At 43.4% G+C, this 15,311-nt stretch overlaps 1 protein-coding gene across 1 annotated transcript in view; it reads left to right on the forward strand.

The window, feature by feature from the left end:
• The window catches only part of LOC128358390 (chromatin remodeling regulator CECR2), a 35,596-nt gene that overhangs the window by 7,561 nt on the left and 12,724 nt on the right, over positions 1 to 15,311 (forward strand). Inside the window, exons 2-7 of the mRNA XM_053318644.1 lie at positions 8,659 to 8,753; positions 11,472 to 11,655; positions 12,294 to 12,421; positions 12,659 to 12,742; positions 13,189 to 13,247; positions 13,387 to 13,547. Of these exons, the coding sequence (XP_053174619.1) occupies positions 8,659 to 8,753; positions 11,472 to 11,655; positions 12,294 to 12,421; positions 12,659 to 12,742; positions 13,189 to 13,247; positions 13,387 to 13,547 (711 nt within the window). The remainder of the gene's footprint in view (positions 1 to 8,658; positions 8,754 to 11,471; positions 11,656 to 12,293; positions 12,422 to 12,658; positions 12,743 to 13,188; positions 13,248 to 13,386; positions 13,548 to 15,311) is intronic.

The following is a 15,311-nucleotide window of genomic DNA, read 5'->3' on the forward strand; positions in this document are numbered from 1 at the left end:
ACAGATGTACAAATAGGCAACATATTAAAGGAAAAACCAACATAATGTGTCTTTAGTAAGGTGTTGTGCCACCAGAACAGCTTCAGTGTACTTTTGCATTGATTTAAGTCTCTAAAATCTACTGAAATAAAAACCTGACTAAATGAGTGGAGGAACATAATAAATGCAGACGCTTCCACACAGGTGCACCGCATGCTGCAATTAAGAAATTAACATCCAATCAAGCTCTGTGGCGGTTATTAAAATTATAAGTAGGCCTAGTTTTGACAGCACTCTCCACCACCATCATTAAAACACCAAATTAGCGGATATGTTTTGGAAGAGTGGTGAAGTTTCTCCTTCGTACATCCTGAACTGTTCAACCCACATCCACACAGATGTTCTAAAGTATATCGCCTGATTCAACTTCTCCGTGTTGTGTGTGTGTGTGTGTGTGTGTGTGTGGGTGTGGGTGTGGGTGTACGGGACTGTCCTTGATTGACAGCTCCCTCACTTTTTACTTTCCTTGCACCTGTTAGGGAGGTACAGTTTACACCATTATCAGTAGCTCCACCCAACTTTAACCTGACTAGACTGTAAGGGCAAAAGTAGTCTAATTAGAGTAATTACAAACACCTGTGTGGGTGTGGAGGGCCTTGACGGTCTCAGCATGTCTAAGGACCTGCCTGCCTGTCTACCTCTACCCAAACTCCATCCTCATTGCCATCCCCTCTACCCCATCCCCTTCTCGAGCCCCAGCAGCCCATGGCATCACCATGACTAAACCCCAGATGGTGGTTCTTTCTTTCCCTTCCCCCTGGAGGGTGGAGGCTCTCCACTCTGACTGGGTGCTAGCCGCTGCTCCTTCTGGGGAGGGGGGGTTGCTATTTTTTTTTATTAAGGCCCTGAGTGTGATTGTAAAGGAAGGTTTAGCCCCATTAAATCTGGTAAATAAGTGAGAGCAAGCTGCCTGTGAGCATGTCCGTGTTCCTGTTGTCTGGAGAGCAAATCGATTAACATGGCGGATAGGATCAAGGCTTAAGTGTTGCTCCATCGTGGACCGTCTTCACACAGACACGCTGTGGCTGAATCCCAGTTTCTGTGGATTATAACTGCAGATAGCAGTCACCTAATGCATGCTGCCTGTCTGGCCTCAAATAGGAGGCTTTGATGTAAGGGCCAAGGACGGCTGTGGTGAAGATGTGTGGCAGGATATCACAGTAGCAAGCCTCTGCATGCTATGACGACGGCAAGCAGAGGCTGGAACCAAGTGTTTTTTTGGGAGTGTTTGTGTTTGCTCTGTCCTTCACAGTCATCATCCAGATTAGTGGTTGGTGACTTAAATCATGTTTGGGGCTACTTAACCTCCTCTGAGGTGTTTGTATCCCCTCCACACCACAACAATCATCTTTTCTCATCCCAGATCTGCACTGTTCACTCATCCCTTGCATCCCCTTTTTTCTTTTCTTTCCCTCTATCCCACCCACTGACACATCCCCAGCTCAGTCTCTCTTAATGCCTCACAGACACCAACCTCTGACACTCACAAAGCCCCCAAAAATGTTTTCACACTCTAGGAGTACCCTTCCAACATCAAGCTTCAACCTTTTTGCATGTCTTTTTTTTGTTTTGTTTTTTGTATACCCTCCCTCGCATGCACTGTGAGGGGGGCTTTGTAAGAGGCAGCTGCCCCTCCCCCCCCAGTTGTGATTGACAAGTGAGGGCAGCAGTACATGCATCAGATGGTTTCACATGGGGAGCGTGTGCACAGAGGGGGGAGGCAGAGGGGCACATACACTGGGGTTTGTTTCAGTCGGCTCCATTGTCGCAGCTCCCCATGGTTCCCTCTCTCTGTCTCCAGTCTGGGGCGGCATCCCTCCGCCGTTTCTATCTCACTCTCCATGATCGCAGCCGGTCTGGAAGCAGTGATGAGAAGAGTGATGGAAACCAAGCACAGAGTTCACTAAAAAAAACAGGTCTCGTTTAGCCGAAGCCCCGGAAAACTTAATGTGCGTTAAGCCTGCCTAGAAACTGTTTTCTGTTATATTGGTGTGTGCGTGTGTGAGAGGAGGTTTTAAAGAGAGAGATTTATACTGGAACATGCTGATTTTGTCCTTATGAAAACAGATGGAGGGAAAGGGAGAACAAGTTGAGCAGGAGGGAGTGTCAACAATGTTCCAACAGAAGTCTGATGTGGAGTTTTCAGAGCGACGCTGGCTGCAGAGTCGCCTGAGGGCTGCAGAGGAGGGGTGTGTTTTGGGGTGGAGGGAATTCTGCTTACAACATGGATCGCAGGGGGGAAAAAAACTTCTTGTTGTTACACTTATGAATGTATCGCATTTTGTCATCTACTTTCAAATTCACTGATTTGTTGCTTTAACTAGATTTCCTAGACGTCTCCTGCCTCACAGCACCTGAAGCGCTATGCCCCCACCAACGCCGTCCCCTGTATTGTTTTAACAACAGCAGCGGGGCCGTTTTCAGGTCTGAATACCTGCTGGGTGCCTTTGGAGCTGTTGCGCTGCTGTTTGGGAATGTCAGGACCTTGGCACAACAGGCTGACTTCAAAGTGCTGGAGCCGACAAACACTTTGTCACCTCACGCCTCCTGATAAACGTTGTGTTGAAACACAGCACAGACCGCAGACAATCACCTGCTGGCTGTCATTCTTATGGAGTACAATCTGAGAATAACTGCTTAGTGTAGCTTAACTTTGGAATCACTGATTCAATAGAATGGAGAGTTTCCTTGTGTTCGCTCCAGCTTCCTTCGACACCAAAAAAAACTTGTATTAGTCGGTATTTTTTAGCCTTGACACTTTTCAACACAGCTAGTTTAGTTTGTTGGAACGTGCTACTGAGCCAGAGGTGTCGGTGTCTGTAAACCACTGTTATCTCAGCATATTTTACATTTTTAAGTGGAGAGTCTTCCGAGTTTCACGTACATTTTGGAAAGTAGCAGTTCCTCCTCAGCAGCACTTACTCCTCAGTAGCAGTTCCTCCTCATATATACATCTGTGTGTTTCACCTCCGAGGCGGCAAACCATCAGCTTCATGTTGTTTTCTCCATTTTAAGACTCCTCTCTCCACCATGTGCAACCACATCGGTCAGATGCTTCTTGTTACCAGGCTGAATTTTATCATCTGTTTTTCTCTGTGTATGTGTGTGTGCATGTATATATGGTGGTGCATGTTTATTTAGGAAGAGAATGGGACCACTGGGATGTCAGCAGAAGGGAAGCTCCCCTTTATATGAGGAAGCTGATGATGTGGTTTCTTCAGGGCTGGCAGTAGAGGTGAAAGAGGCGCTGCTGCTGCTGCTGCAGTGGGTGGCCTCCCATCTCCTGTGCTTCATCACCTGCATAGCTGGTGAGCTAGGCCAAGGCAAAGGGTCTCCGTCCGTCTGGACAGAGCTTGGCTCAGGAAGGATCTGTCCACAGTCCATTCCTCACCCACCCCCAACAATCTCTCCTCCACTACACCTCTCCACTGGCCACCTGTCCCACCTGGCCCTGACAGTGACACTATAATAAAACTCAACTGAAAGTTGAAACTGACCTTCCAGTTGTGAAGTGTATGAGCTATTTTTAGCGTGTCACTGTTCTTCCTTTCCTTCATGGTCGTGTAGCTCATTCAGAGCAACCTGCAGTCATTCTTCCTGTTCACGTGTGTTCATGAGCAAACGGTGTCAGCACCTCCAAGCGCTAACTGTCTGAATGTTTCAAAATGCTCATTGAAACCAGTGCGAAGGACACAACTTTTCACTCTGACTCGAACAGGCATGTTGTAAATAATAACTAATCAGGCAAATAAGCCGACTAGTGCTTGTTTTGATGCGTCAGTCAGATGTGTCTGGCAGAAACTCAAATATCTTGATGTTTCCTCTGATGATCAGATGAACGGTACATCCTGAGGATGCGAGGGCGTTTTCCTGTGGTAGTACGGCTGTGTGTGCATGTTTGTCATGTGGCAGGAGGTGGTTACGTGTGGGGGTGGAGGGTGTTGTCAGATGATGGCTCCTGGAGGAACCATGTGTGAGCTGAAAGTGGGAGGGGAGTGGGGGAGGAAGAAATAAAGAAAGAAGCAAAGGAGAGGAAGAGAGGAGCCTTTTACACAACAAACAGGCCTCCCTTCCCCCTACAGCTAACCCTGCACACGTCCTCCAACTGTTGGTGATACAGACCCCAGTGGAGCTGTTAACGGCAGTGGCATGGAAAGTGTCTGCCGTGAGGGGAGCCAGGAGGCCAACCCCCTGATACTGCAGACTCTGTGGATCTGCCACAGCCTTGGAGCTGCTGATACAAGCGCTGCTGCACTGCTTATGACAACCCCTCCTCCTCCTCCTCCTTTCTCTTTCTATCTCACATACTGTGTTGGCCAGATGCACACATACACACATTGTATTTCCATTTTCCCTCTGATGGGACCATTAGTGTCCACTGAGAAAAGCACATTTCACTTTTATCTGTAAAAGCAGGTCGTCCACTCTGCTTCAAAGTCTGTTACATATTTGGGTTATTTTTTACATTAGTTTAGTCTTGATGTCTTGATCTCTTTAAAAAGTCCTCTCCTTCTCTCAGTTGATAAATATCTCATAACATAACATTTCTAATCCCGTTTCTCACATTAAACAAAGACATAGCATCAAATTAAATGAAGTTTAAAGCTAGGCAGCATCCCAGCCGTGTTGAAATTTGGAGTCGTGCTAAAGTGCCTAAAGGAACAAGAACATATCTCTTAGAAGTCATTTGCATTAGGTTGGATGTTTTACACTTTTAATGGAGCTTAACTTTTGCATAGTATATGATGGCTACGTGGAAAGAGTAAACAGCTCCTTTTTAATACATGCAGTCATGAGCTGGAATTCGATATTACTTAACAACATTACTTACCTGCTCAAGTTCAATACTGTCAGTTTTTTTTTAACACACACGTAACCTACATAAGTACAACAGCAAGACTTCAGTTGTATCAGTGCTGTGTGTGAAGTGTGACATAGGGTTAAATAATATGAAGGCATTGCATGTATGAATGACCGAAGCTTTTATCTTTCCTGCTTAAATTCAGCTGTTTTATTGTATTAATGTTAGTGAAGGTCCATGAGGTGTGACGGGGCCTCAGGAGAAAGCGAAAAGGACAAGTGTCAAGCTGTGTCGTCACCACAGGTGTTACTTCTTGCACTGTTTTCTGTTTCTAGTGAATAGATAGGTAGGTGAGACAGTGCCTCAAACAATTCAAGTCCTCTTTTTTTCAGTGGAGACTTTTTAATATGTTTAGTATAGATACCACTTTCTCCCCAAACCCCCCCACCGCACCGTAAATTGTCAACAAATAATTTTGGGAGATTCTGCCAATCACATTCTGTTTTTTACTGCTAAGAGTCCTCAGCTGGAGTCAACGAGTGTGGCAGGAGAGGGAAACATGTGGAGAGAGAAGGGAGAGAAGAGGTGGAAAACAGTGGGGTGAAGAGTGGAACGAGGGTGTTGTCGGGGGAATAATAGAATGCCTCAGAGGCCCTCATAGACACTGGGCAGCGAGACAGGGGGAGGAAAATGGTGTGGAAGGGAGGAATAAGAGGTTAAGCCAGTGAGAAGAGCAGAGAGAGAAACAGCGGGGGAGACGTGTGAGAGAAGAAGTGGCAAATACCTTCAGGCTGAACTGCTGATTGCAAGTTGGCCTACGAATGATGACACGCCTTTTTGACTAAAGGCTTGACTCACCCTCCAATCTTTGCCCGTTTTGTTCACCGCAGCAGCTCAGTGATAAATCTGACAGTCCAGCTCTGATGATTTACACTCTTCATAGCTTATCACTTATCCAGCTCGCTTATCTTTGAATCCCATTGATCATTAATGCGAAGCAGCCAAAGTACTGTGCCGTGTTTATTCTGCTGAGACACGTGTAGGAATGAATATCAGTAAAAGTGTGTGTTTTGGTCCGTCGTTGATGATCTCTGCCAAAGGTTGTGGGTTGTGTCCTTGTAGTGTAGAGTTTGCTGTCTACTTTTTGCGTGTGTGGGCGCTTATGAAAGGGGGGGAAAGGTTCCCACAGGACAACATCCAGCTGCAGCCGAGTGTCCCTTGCAACCCTTCATCAAGCCGAACGTTTGTTAGCACCGAGCCTACAGAAGGGTCAGCTGGCTGGGATGGATGGCTGAAGAAAGGGCACGCACACCACATTAATTCCTCCTTCTCTCTGCCATATGAGATGCCGTGTGGCACTTCAAAGGTGGAGCAGAGCGGTGTTAATCCAGGGGCTGTTCTGCTCAGCTCGGCTGTAGCGAGCCCTTCACTCTACTGGTGCCGTTTTCAACTCTGCTCTCTTCCACTGGCCGCGCCCACCCCCCACCCACCCAACTTTTTCGAAGCGTGATCAAAGTGCAGTTTGTCTCTGATGGATGGTGCTCACTCCGGCCCAGAGACTGCCTGACAGGAGACCAGGAAGTAGAAGAGAGCATGACACAGGATCTTTCAGGATCCTGTACACATGCGCTTGTACACACAGACACACACACACACACACCATCCTACTATCCTCTTAATGATCAGAGCTCATAGCAACGACAGAGCTCTCCAGCTGGATGACATTACGTACATGTCAACAAGCCGTCACACATGTGCTAGCTCGAGCAACTGTTCAGTCCTTCAGGAAGACTGTTTGTTACTTCTCTTAGAACAGATGTACACTTTACAGTATCACAGTTTAGAGGATAGTTAATGTAGGAGGCCCAGACTTATTTTAGAGATTGTCCTTAGAAGCACACACCTGATCATTTCAGCTGTGTTGTCCCTCTCCAGTGTTGGATGTCCACATCCAAAATGTTTTTGATAGGCCCACTACTGCTCTACCACAGTGAAAAGTAGAACCAGGTGATCACACTTGTCAGTGAAATGTCAGCCACTTCTACTGAGAGCATGCACAAGCAGTACAGCAGCTGTATCTCATCTGAATCTGTATCTGTGGTATCTTAAAGCTGTCACTCATCAGCAGTCTCAACGTGTGAAGTTACAAACAGAAAAACCCAGTTGTTGTTTGACAGGAGATTGATCCGTCTTCCATTTATTGTGATGCACACTGCAAGCCAGCGTCAGATTCAAGCTTGGAATATCTTCAGATCTCTTTTATTTTCATTTTAACAGTATTTTGTGAAAGCCTGCCTGTGTTTACTTTACCTTTTTGACAATTGACATAAAATCCCATAACCTCAGGTCCTCCTGTTAGTCTTGTTGTTGAATTATTTCAGAGAGCCAGTAGAAAATGTCTCATTTTTCCAGTGTGAGCATTGGTGATCTGTAGGCTTTTAAATTGCACATTAAATGTGTTCATAAAACTTAATGAAGTGTTTCCTTCATCATCATCAAACCTGCCTTTCTCGTATGTTTCTATAGCGGGGTGAGTCAGAAGCAGGAGCAGTGTGTCTTGACTTTTCTCCCCATACGCTCTTTTCTTCTCCAACCTCAAGTAGAAACATTCATCTCATCCTGTTTTTCAACTTCTTTCTCAATCTCCTTTCTGTCCCTCCACTCCTCCCCTCCTATTTTTCATCGCGCTGACTTGTCGGCTCCTGGTTTCCGTCGTTCCTCATGGCTAGGAGGTGTGTACGCTGACCTTTTGCGACCCCTGAGCCCCAACCAGGTCCCTCTAGAGAGGAGCAGACTGAGGAGAGACCATTGAGCGCACAATAATGGAGTGTGCGTCCTCTTCCTTGAGGAGAGGATACCATCCACACCAGAGCAACACAAAGAAAGGGTTTGGAGATGCTGTTAGTGAGAGAGCATGAACAAGGAGAGATAAGGAGTGGTCAGCTGCAGGCAGTCATGTTTTTTTTTCTTTTTTTCTTTTTCTGAAGAACTACTGGTTGGGTTTCAGTCTGAAGGAGCTGCTTTGCATTCTGCAAAAAGGGGCTGTAAGTGAAATGGACACTTGGCTGATGGAGCACTTTGCATTTGCATTTCTGCCCTCTCAGCCTCCTGTTCCCTCTTTCTCTCGTCTCCTGTTCTACTCCAGAGCCTTTGGGTATCGTTAGGTAGAGAGTTGCATGCTGGGAAGCTGTGTGGGGTGCTGCGCCTTAGTTGGTCAGCAGAGCAGAGGAGAGGAGAGGAGAGGAGAGGAGGGGGCACGGCTGTGTCGCAGCTCCAGGCCCCTTGCTGCCTGCCTGCCATCTCTCCTTGGTGCTTTCAGGTCTTTTAGAGTTTGCTCTGCCGGTTACTGCCGCTTCATAAAACCTCAATGGCTGAAACACAATGCCAGGCAGGAGAGGGGTCATGGCTGAACTTGAACCTCAGCTCCAGCCAAACAACCACTGGCAAACCCAAGAAGCCCATATCAGACAACTTGCAAATTCCAATTGTCCCTCCCACCGTCGACCTCTGCCAGCTTTACCTCACACTGATACCACCACTGTCGAGCTCTAATGAGAAATAGTACCTTATTCTTTTGGTACATCACCTCATAGCTGATGTAGTCTGTGTACTTCCATAATGACACAAACATGAACTTGTTTCCCTCTCTGCCTCATTGAAAAGTTATCATGTGAAACTGTTTTGGTTCCTTCATTTTGAAACCAAGCTGTGGCACCTTTTAGTCTTTATATCTTTAGTCTGTTAAGTAAAAGTATTTGTTGCTCACCTGTACACTGTCTGATTTTTACACCCTACTCTTCTTTGTTGTGTGTGTCTAGGAGTTGGAGAAAGCCCTGTCAGAGCAGGACTTGGACTTTCTTGGGGACCTCATCGCATGTCTGTTGCAGGGATGTTACCAGCGCACCGACATCACGTACGTTTCAAATCCAAAGATGTTCTAGGATATTGACTATTCTGTGTAAAATAAATGAGACACAGTGTCTGTCTGTGTGATGGCATCTACTTGGCATTTGACTCATGGCTAAAGGAGAAGTTGTACTGATCTTGAAACACAAGCACAGATAAAAATCACAGCTGACCAGTTTCAAAACACGCCAAAGTGTAGTGTTGGCAAGTTATACAAAGTTTACAGTTCAATCTAAATATACTTCATTTTCAGGGTCTCCTTTGGGTTTCAGCACTGTATGGTAATTGCCTTTTTTAGAAGAAAAAAAAATAAATGTGTCAACCACTTAATAGTCCACGAAACCTAAATCATGGACCATAATATTGACAGTAAGTAAGCTAAAGAAAACATTCTGTTCAGCTCATTAAAACTATTCACACAGGAAGCGTGACTCAAGAAACCAATGTGTTACTGATGTGACACCTTTTGTGTCAGTACCGATTGATAACAAATCAGTTTCGATGCCTTACCGTGAGAAATATGTACATGCTTTTCTACAGGAAAAAAAAAATCTTAAAAACAAAATAAGCTACAATTCTGCATGTTGTATAACATAAGCTGCTATATAAGAACTTTGCCTGAATCAGAATGAAAAAACGTGTATATATAAATCATGAACTGTCTTATCAGAAAGACGCTAGACACAGGTACCAGACAGTTTTTGACACTTTTTGGTTGGCACAAAAAAGTATCCACATGAAATAATCAGTCTCATTCTCTAACATACCAAAATCTACTTATTTACTTCCCCATTGTTTTGTGTCCTGAGTTTTCTTTACTGTTACATTGCATCTTGCCCTTCATGCTTTAGATACTGCACACTTACTGCTACTTAAAAACAGTGTTACATCAAAAAAATATTTGGCCCAGAATATTTTGTTAGTTAGTATGAAAGGAGGAGAATAAGCAAATAATATCTGTATCCTTCTGTTTCTTGAGCTTTAATATAGTACAACAGTAACTAGTGAGGGCAAACTTGGCTTTAGAGTCAAAAATAACAAAACGGTGAGTGGAAGCATCTCTGGCAGTTTTTGAATAAAACATCAACGGCACCATGGAAAATAATCAAGTAACATGTCATTTGATCTGTAGATGTCAAGATAAAACCAATATTTCCATCTACTTCAACTTAGTCATACCATGCCACCAACTTCACAGGAAGTGAGTCAGTGACTCACTGTGGAGTCAGAATTTACTCACTATATGGTGACTCAAGGTGTGTGGTGAAATAATGTCCTACCACTGCTTGGATATTAAAAAAAGCACAGCCACTAAAACTTTTCTCTCCTACATACTCTAATAGTAGGAGAAAGTGAGTATGTAGCGGAGGTTGATATTCAAATCCAAAGATGTGTTTAATGTGTCTCAAGGTGCTTCCCCTCTGTACTCTTACTGTAGCCCATCATCAGCAAGTAGCATAGTGGTACCAGTGAACTGACAAGCAGAGAGGCAGGAATGATCCAGTTTTTCCACCCAGGCAGCCAGTAACAGGAGGACAACCTGCTTTATTGGACTGGACAGGCGCTGGCATCCTGGGGGTGGCTGCTCAGCACTGGCCTTTCACAGAGCTGCCCTTTTCATCCGCACGCGTTAAACGCTCTGCCGGAGCGGGGGAAAGGAGGGAGGGAGGATGTTGGAGAAGAGAACGAGGGACAGAAAGGAGGAGAGAGATGGGGTAGTGAGAAGGGAGGGGGGGGGGGGCCCTGCAGCTGTGTGAAAAGTGCACACTGCGCTTTCAAGATAAGCCATTTTTTTTCTGTCCCTCTTTCTCTGCGCTGTTGCATAGATGCTCACCCCTGCCCCAAGCCCCTTGTTCTGTTCATCTGAGTTGGAACTGAAAGGTACAGATTAATCGGCTAGACCTGAACCGGAACCAACGTTTATTTACCAGCTCCCACTCATAGCAGAGATACAACCCCACTCCCATTGAAAGAAAACTAGTCTTTTTATTTTCAGCCCCACCTCCTCTGTCTCTACAGCCACTGTGGTAGTTTGAACTATTTGTTACCACGGTTATGTATTACAATGGTGCACTAGTTGATATTGAAACGTGTTGCGCTGGCTTTACAATTTGCACTTTTCAGAACAGCATTTGCAGTTGAATTGGTTGGGTTTATCGATACTGACAGATCTCAACCAACTGGAAAAAATCTTAAGTCTGTATTGGGGGTTATTGTTTGATAAATAAAGATCTTATTGGAGTTTTTACAGAATGTATGTTTCTTATGACTTCTTGAACAGCTATGAATGTGTATCTAAAATATATTAATGATTAAAAAGTAGAACAATCTAAATTTTAGTGGCTTCAATTAGTCGCTAAAAGTAAAAAGTATGCTTCAAATGACTTTACATTGAATTAGTCTACCCAGATCTAACTAATCATCAGTTACAAAATAAACTGACGTAATAACTTCATAACCTCACTTACTCAGTAACAGCAAGCCGTAATCCTCACAGAAAATCCATACTAAGAAAACAATGGAACAAGATCTTACAGGTTATAAGTTTACATTTGAAGATTTGTCAGCAAAGCTACCGTACACTAAATAACCAGTCAGTATTTTTATTTAAGATTTTATCTGATTTAAAAAATGTTTACATACTGTTTTGATTTTTTTTCTTTTTTTATATAGTCCTGAACAACATCTCACAGTTTTGTCTCTTACTCTCTGTTTTCCTCTTTAGCCCCCAGGCGTTCAGCAGTTACCTGGACGACATCATCAGCTACAGGTGGGAACTGGAAGAGGGGAAGCCCAACCCACTTCGAGAGGGCCCTTTTGAGAGTCTCCCTCCTCGGACTCAGGTGGAGCTTCTGCACCGACTGTGTGACTACCGTATGGATGCTGCTGATGTCTTTGATCTGCTCAAGGTACAGCACTTTTATGGGGATCAGCGCAAAAGAATCAAGAAACACTCGCATAAAGCACATAAAGGTTTACGTCCGTCTGATGATGGAAGCTTTCATATGGAGTGAGCGAACCAATCACAACACTCCACTGATGACGTATTTGAACCTGTGACTTGTTTATTGTTACCTTGCTGATGCTTACACAGGTGATATATGTGTGAATAGTGAAAATCACTAGCGGTGCCTGAAAGGTTATCCCAGTAAATTACTGGGAACTATGTGTGAAAGAGGCTTAACTGAATGTACAAGACACTGTAGCTTGTCCTTTGTAGATTAGAGGTTACTCAACATTGGCATAAATAAAGGTGTGATTAATAATAACTTGACAGTTCTGCCCCCATGCTGTAAGTCAGTTAATACATTTCATCTCATATATTTTACCGTTTTCCCATGAGATAAGATTTCTTAAAATATTCTGTCCGTTTCAATTCATGAAAGCACTCATTGAGATACTGAAAGTGCCTCATGTCTCTGTATGATTCACTGCCATGTAGGCTCAAAGGGCTGAATGACATCATCCACTAATGACTGATGATTTAAAAACATAGTCCTACACATGATTTAAGAAATGTAATGTGCCCACCCTCACCCCCCAACAGGGACTGGATGCAGACAGCCTAAGGGTGGAACCTCTGGGGCAGGATGGAAATGGAGCCCTCTACTGGTATTTTTATGGCACACGTATGTACAAAGAAGAGCCAGTCAAGAGGAAAGCGGAGAAGATCAGGTGACCAACACATATCCTCTTCCCTAATCCACTACACTGAGAATGAATGCGGTGTTATTGGTCATGTTTTTTGTGCTTAACTGATAGATGTGCTAACTGGTTATTGCAGTAGTAGTTTGGCACTGTTTTATAGTGCTGTTAAAGGTTAATTATAGAGGTCCCCCAATGCTAATTACCCTTGTTATAAGGCTATAATTTTAAAGGGTTCTATTCTGTTTCATGTTGTCGTTCTTACAGTGAAACCCATGAGCTAACCTTACCAGAGAAAAAGAAAAGGGGAAGACCACCAAAGAAGAGAAAGCTAGACGACCCTCAGCTAAGGTGATAAACAGCTTTTGTTGTCGCTGCAAACAGTCCATTGCCTAGAGATACTGACATGTGTAGTTGTGCATGTGTTGCACAGATGTACTGGTTATGTCAAAAACAAACACACTTTTAACTGTCACAGCAGCTGCTCTGGCTGTTTGACGCCATGTGTTGTGAGTCTATAGGTATTAATAAGGATTTGTACACATATGTATGAACAAGAAACAAAACACTATAAAGGCTGTGCTTTGAGATGTGTAGTAGTTTCAGAAAATTATAATTAATGAGGGTTTTAAAGATTTAAAGAAATTAAGAAAGCGTATATTGAATGTAACTTTTTAACCCTTTTTAACAAATATCCAAGCATAAAAAATCATAGACACATAACCAACCTCAGTACTGGCAGTTCTTTGAGAATGTTATAGATCTGTTTATGTGAATAGTTTGTTTTTGTCTTTCAGTGACGTGGAAAGTGAAGTTAAAACTGATAATGGACTGGATGATCTACCTCCCACAAGAGGTGATAGGATCTCATTAATAAATTCCATTCATTTTTATGCTGACTATAATTGGTTTGATCACTAGTTTTACTGATCAGTCTGTCTTTACTCATTTTCCTTCAGTTCAATAAGCTGATGTGTCTCCTTTGTTTCCAACAGGCTGTAAGCGAGGTGCTTGGTCCCTTGTGTGTGATACAGAAGAACAGTGGTTCAGTCTGGCAGAGAGCATCAAGGACAAAATCTCCCATCAGGACCGCCACCTCTACCGTGTCATCAGCCAGAATTTTCTGCCCGAGATCAGCAGCATGATTGAACACAAGGTCAGATACCAGAGAGACAATACCATTAGTTCCCATTACAGCAGTTCACAATGCCTTTTTATGTGTCTTCTTTCTTTTGGTATGCTGTAGACTTATATGACAATATGATAGTAATTTTACACAAAATAAAGTTGATATTACTTTGTGTGAGACTGCTCTTGTTTTAACACATTTTCTTAGTCAGAAAGGCAGTGAGACACTATTCAGAGCACTGTGACTGAACACCAGCTCATACCAGCAAGTCCAACATAGTAGATGTGCCTGTGTTGATTTCTAAAAGTGAATGTTGTTGTGTATTCATGCAGGTTTAACTACTGGAGTGTTTATTTAGTCTGTGTTTATTCAGTCTGTGTTTATTCTTAAACTGTCAAATTAGTGACTGTACAGCTGTTTCTTAACCTGGACTTGGAAATCTCACTACCCAGTGGGAGTTTAAAAAACAAACGTTATTACAGACAAAAATGTATACCGCTAACCCCCTTTATTACTTAATTGTAAAATTCCTATGTGATCCTTGGTGGTGGTATCAAAAACACAGATAAGAGCTAACAGGTTAGCATGTTTGAGTGTTGGGTGGTAGTTTGGCATTGTTAACAACCCTGTTCACTTTACAGGTTTTTATTCAGTGCTGATATAACAAAAACATGAATAACAGAGCTTTAAAGATTCAGGTCAATCCTTATTCAGCTGCTTTCAAGTTCTGGCACAGATAACTGTTGTTGTTTTTTGGGATCCCGGACACTTTAGATGGGCCAGCTGTACAACAGGTGGAATGAAGGAAAGCTGGTCTGTGCTTGCCTTTAATTCTGCACACCACCTTGGTAATGACGTTGGCTCCAGGCCTGACTGTAGAGAATTATGCTCTAATGTTAGTGTAGTAGAATGTGCACAGGTTCTGTGTTAAGCCTCTTTGGGCTTGGCTGTGCCTTGGGTTATGCTCATTTGTCATTATCTTCCTTGAAACTAAGTGTTCACCTCAGGGAGTATGAGTCAAAGCCAACACCCCCCACTCAATTTCCCTTCCAGAGTTATTTTATAATTGAAGATGGAATGCTACATTTAGTCACAATTAGAATTGTTTTTTTTTATCCAGTTACCTGTTCGTATAGAGATGGAAGGATTTATCCACTTGTGTGATAAATAACCAGCACTGACTGTTGCTATAGAAACCCCTTCAGCCTTTCCCACCATCATCAGCTGTGAGGTAAACAATCCTGCTGGCAGTTTGATGTTAGCAGAGAGGTCAGTCACTTATCACAAGCGGTCAGTGGATGAATGTAGTCATGTCCTTCAGCGGTGTACACTTGGCTGTACTCATACTCATGTTATATATGGCACTCAAAAGACCCTCAGTCTATAGCTTCTCTCTGTGTATTAGTAAAGTTCTTTGGTTCTGTATTATGCGAGCAACAGGCCCAGTAGAGATGGATGTTGTTTTTCTTTTGAGCTGATCAATGATGGAGCATCTTAAAGACTTTTTATGTTTGCTTGTTTGCTCTTTCGTTTAATCTGTATTCGCCTCTGGAAGTTTGACTTTCCACTGAAGCGCTTTAGACTTCAAGAGTCTAATTTCAAACAGAGCAAGCCAACTCTCTATTTTACATGGCCTCTATCAAACATGATCACAGTCGCGGAAAAGAAATCTCTAATCGAGTCCGTTCTTAAAGCAGTGTCAAATTAATCAAAGGAAATTCATATTCCTAATGTTCTTCTTGTATGCAAATAAAATCCACTGATGTCACACAGCAGGAGATCACATTAAAC

This window comes from Scomber japonicus, chromosome 5 (assembly GCF_027409825.1).
Source record: "Scomber japonicus isolate fScoJap1 chromosome 5, fScoJap1.pri, whole genome shotgun sequence".
NCBI lineage: Eukaryota > Metazoa > Chordata > Actinopteri > Scombriformes > Scombridae > Scomber > Scomber japonicus.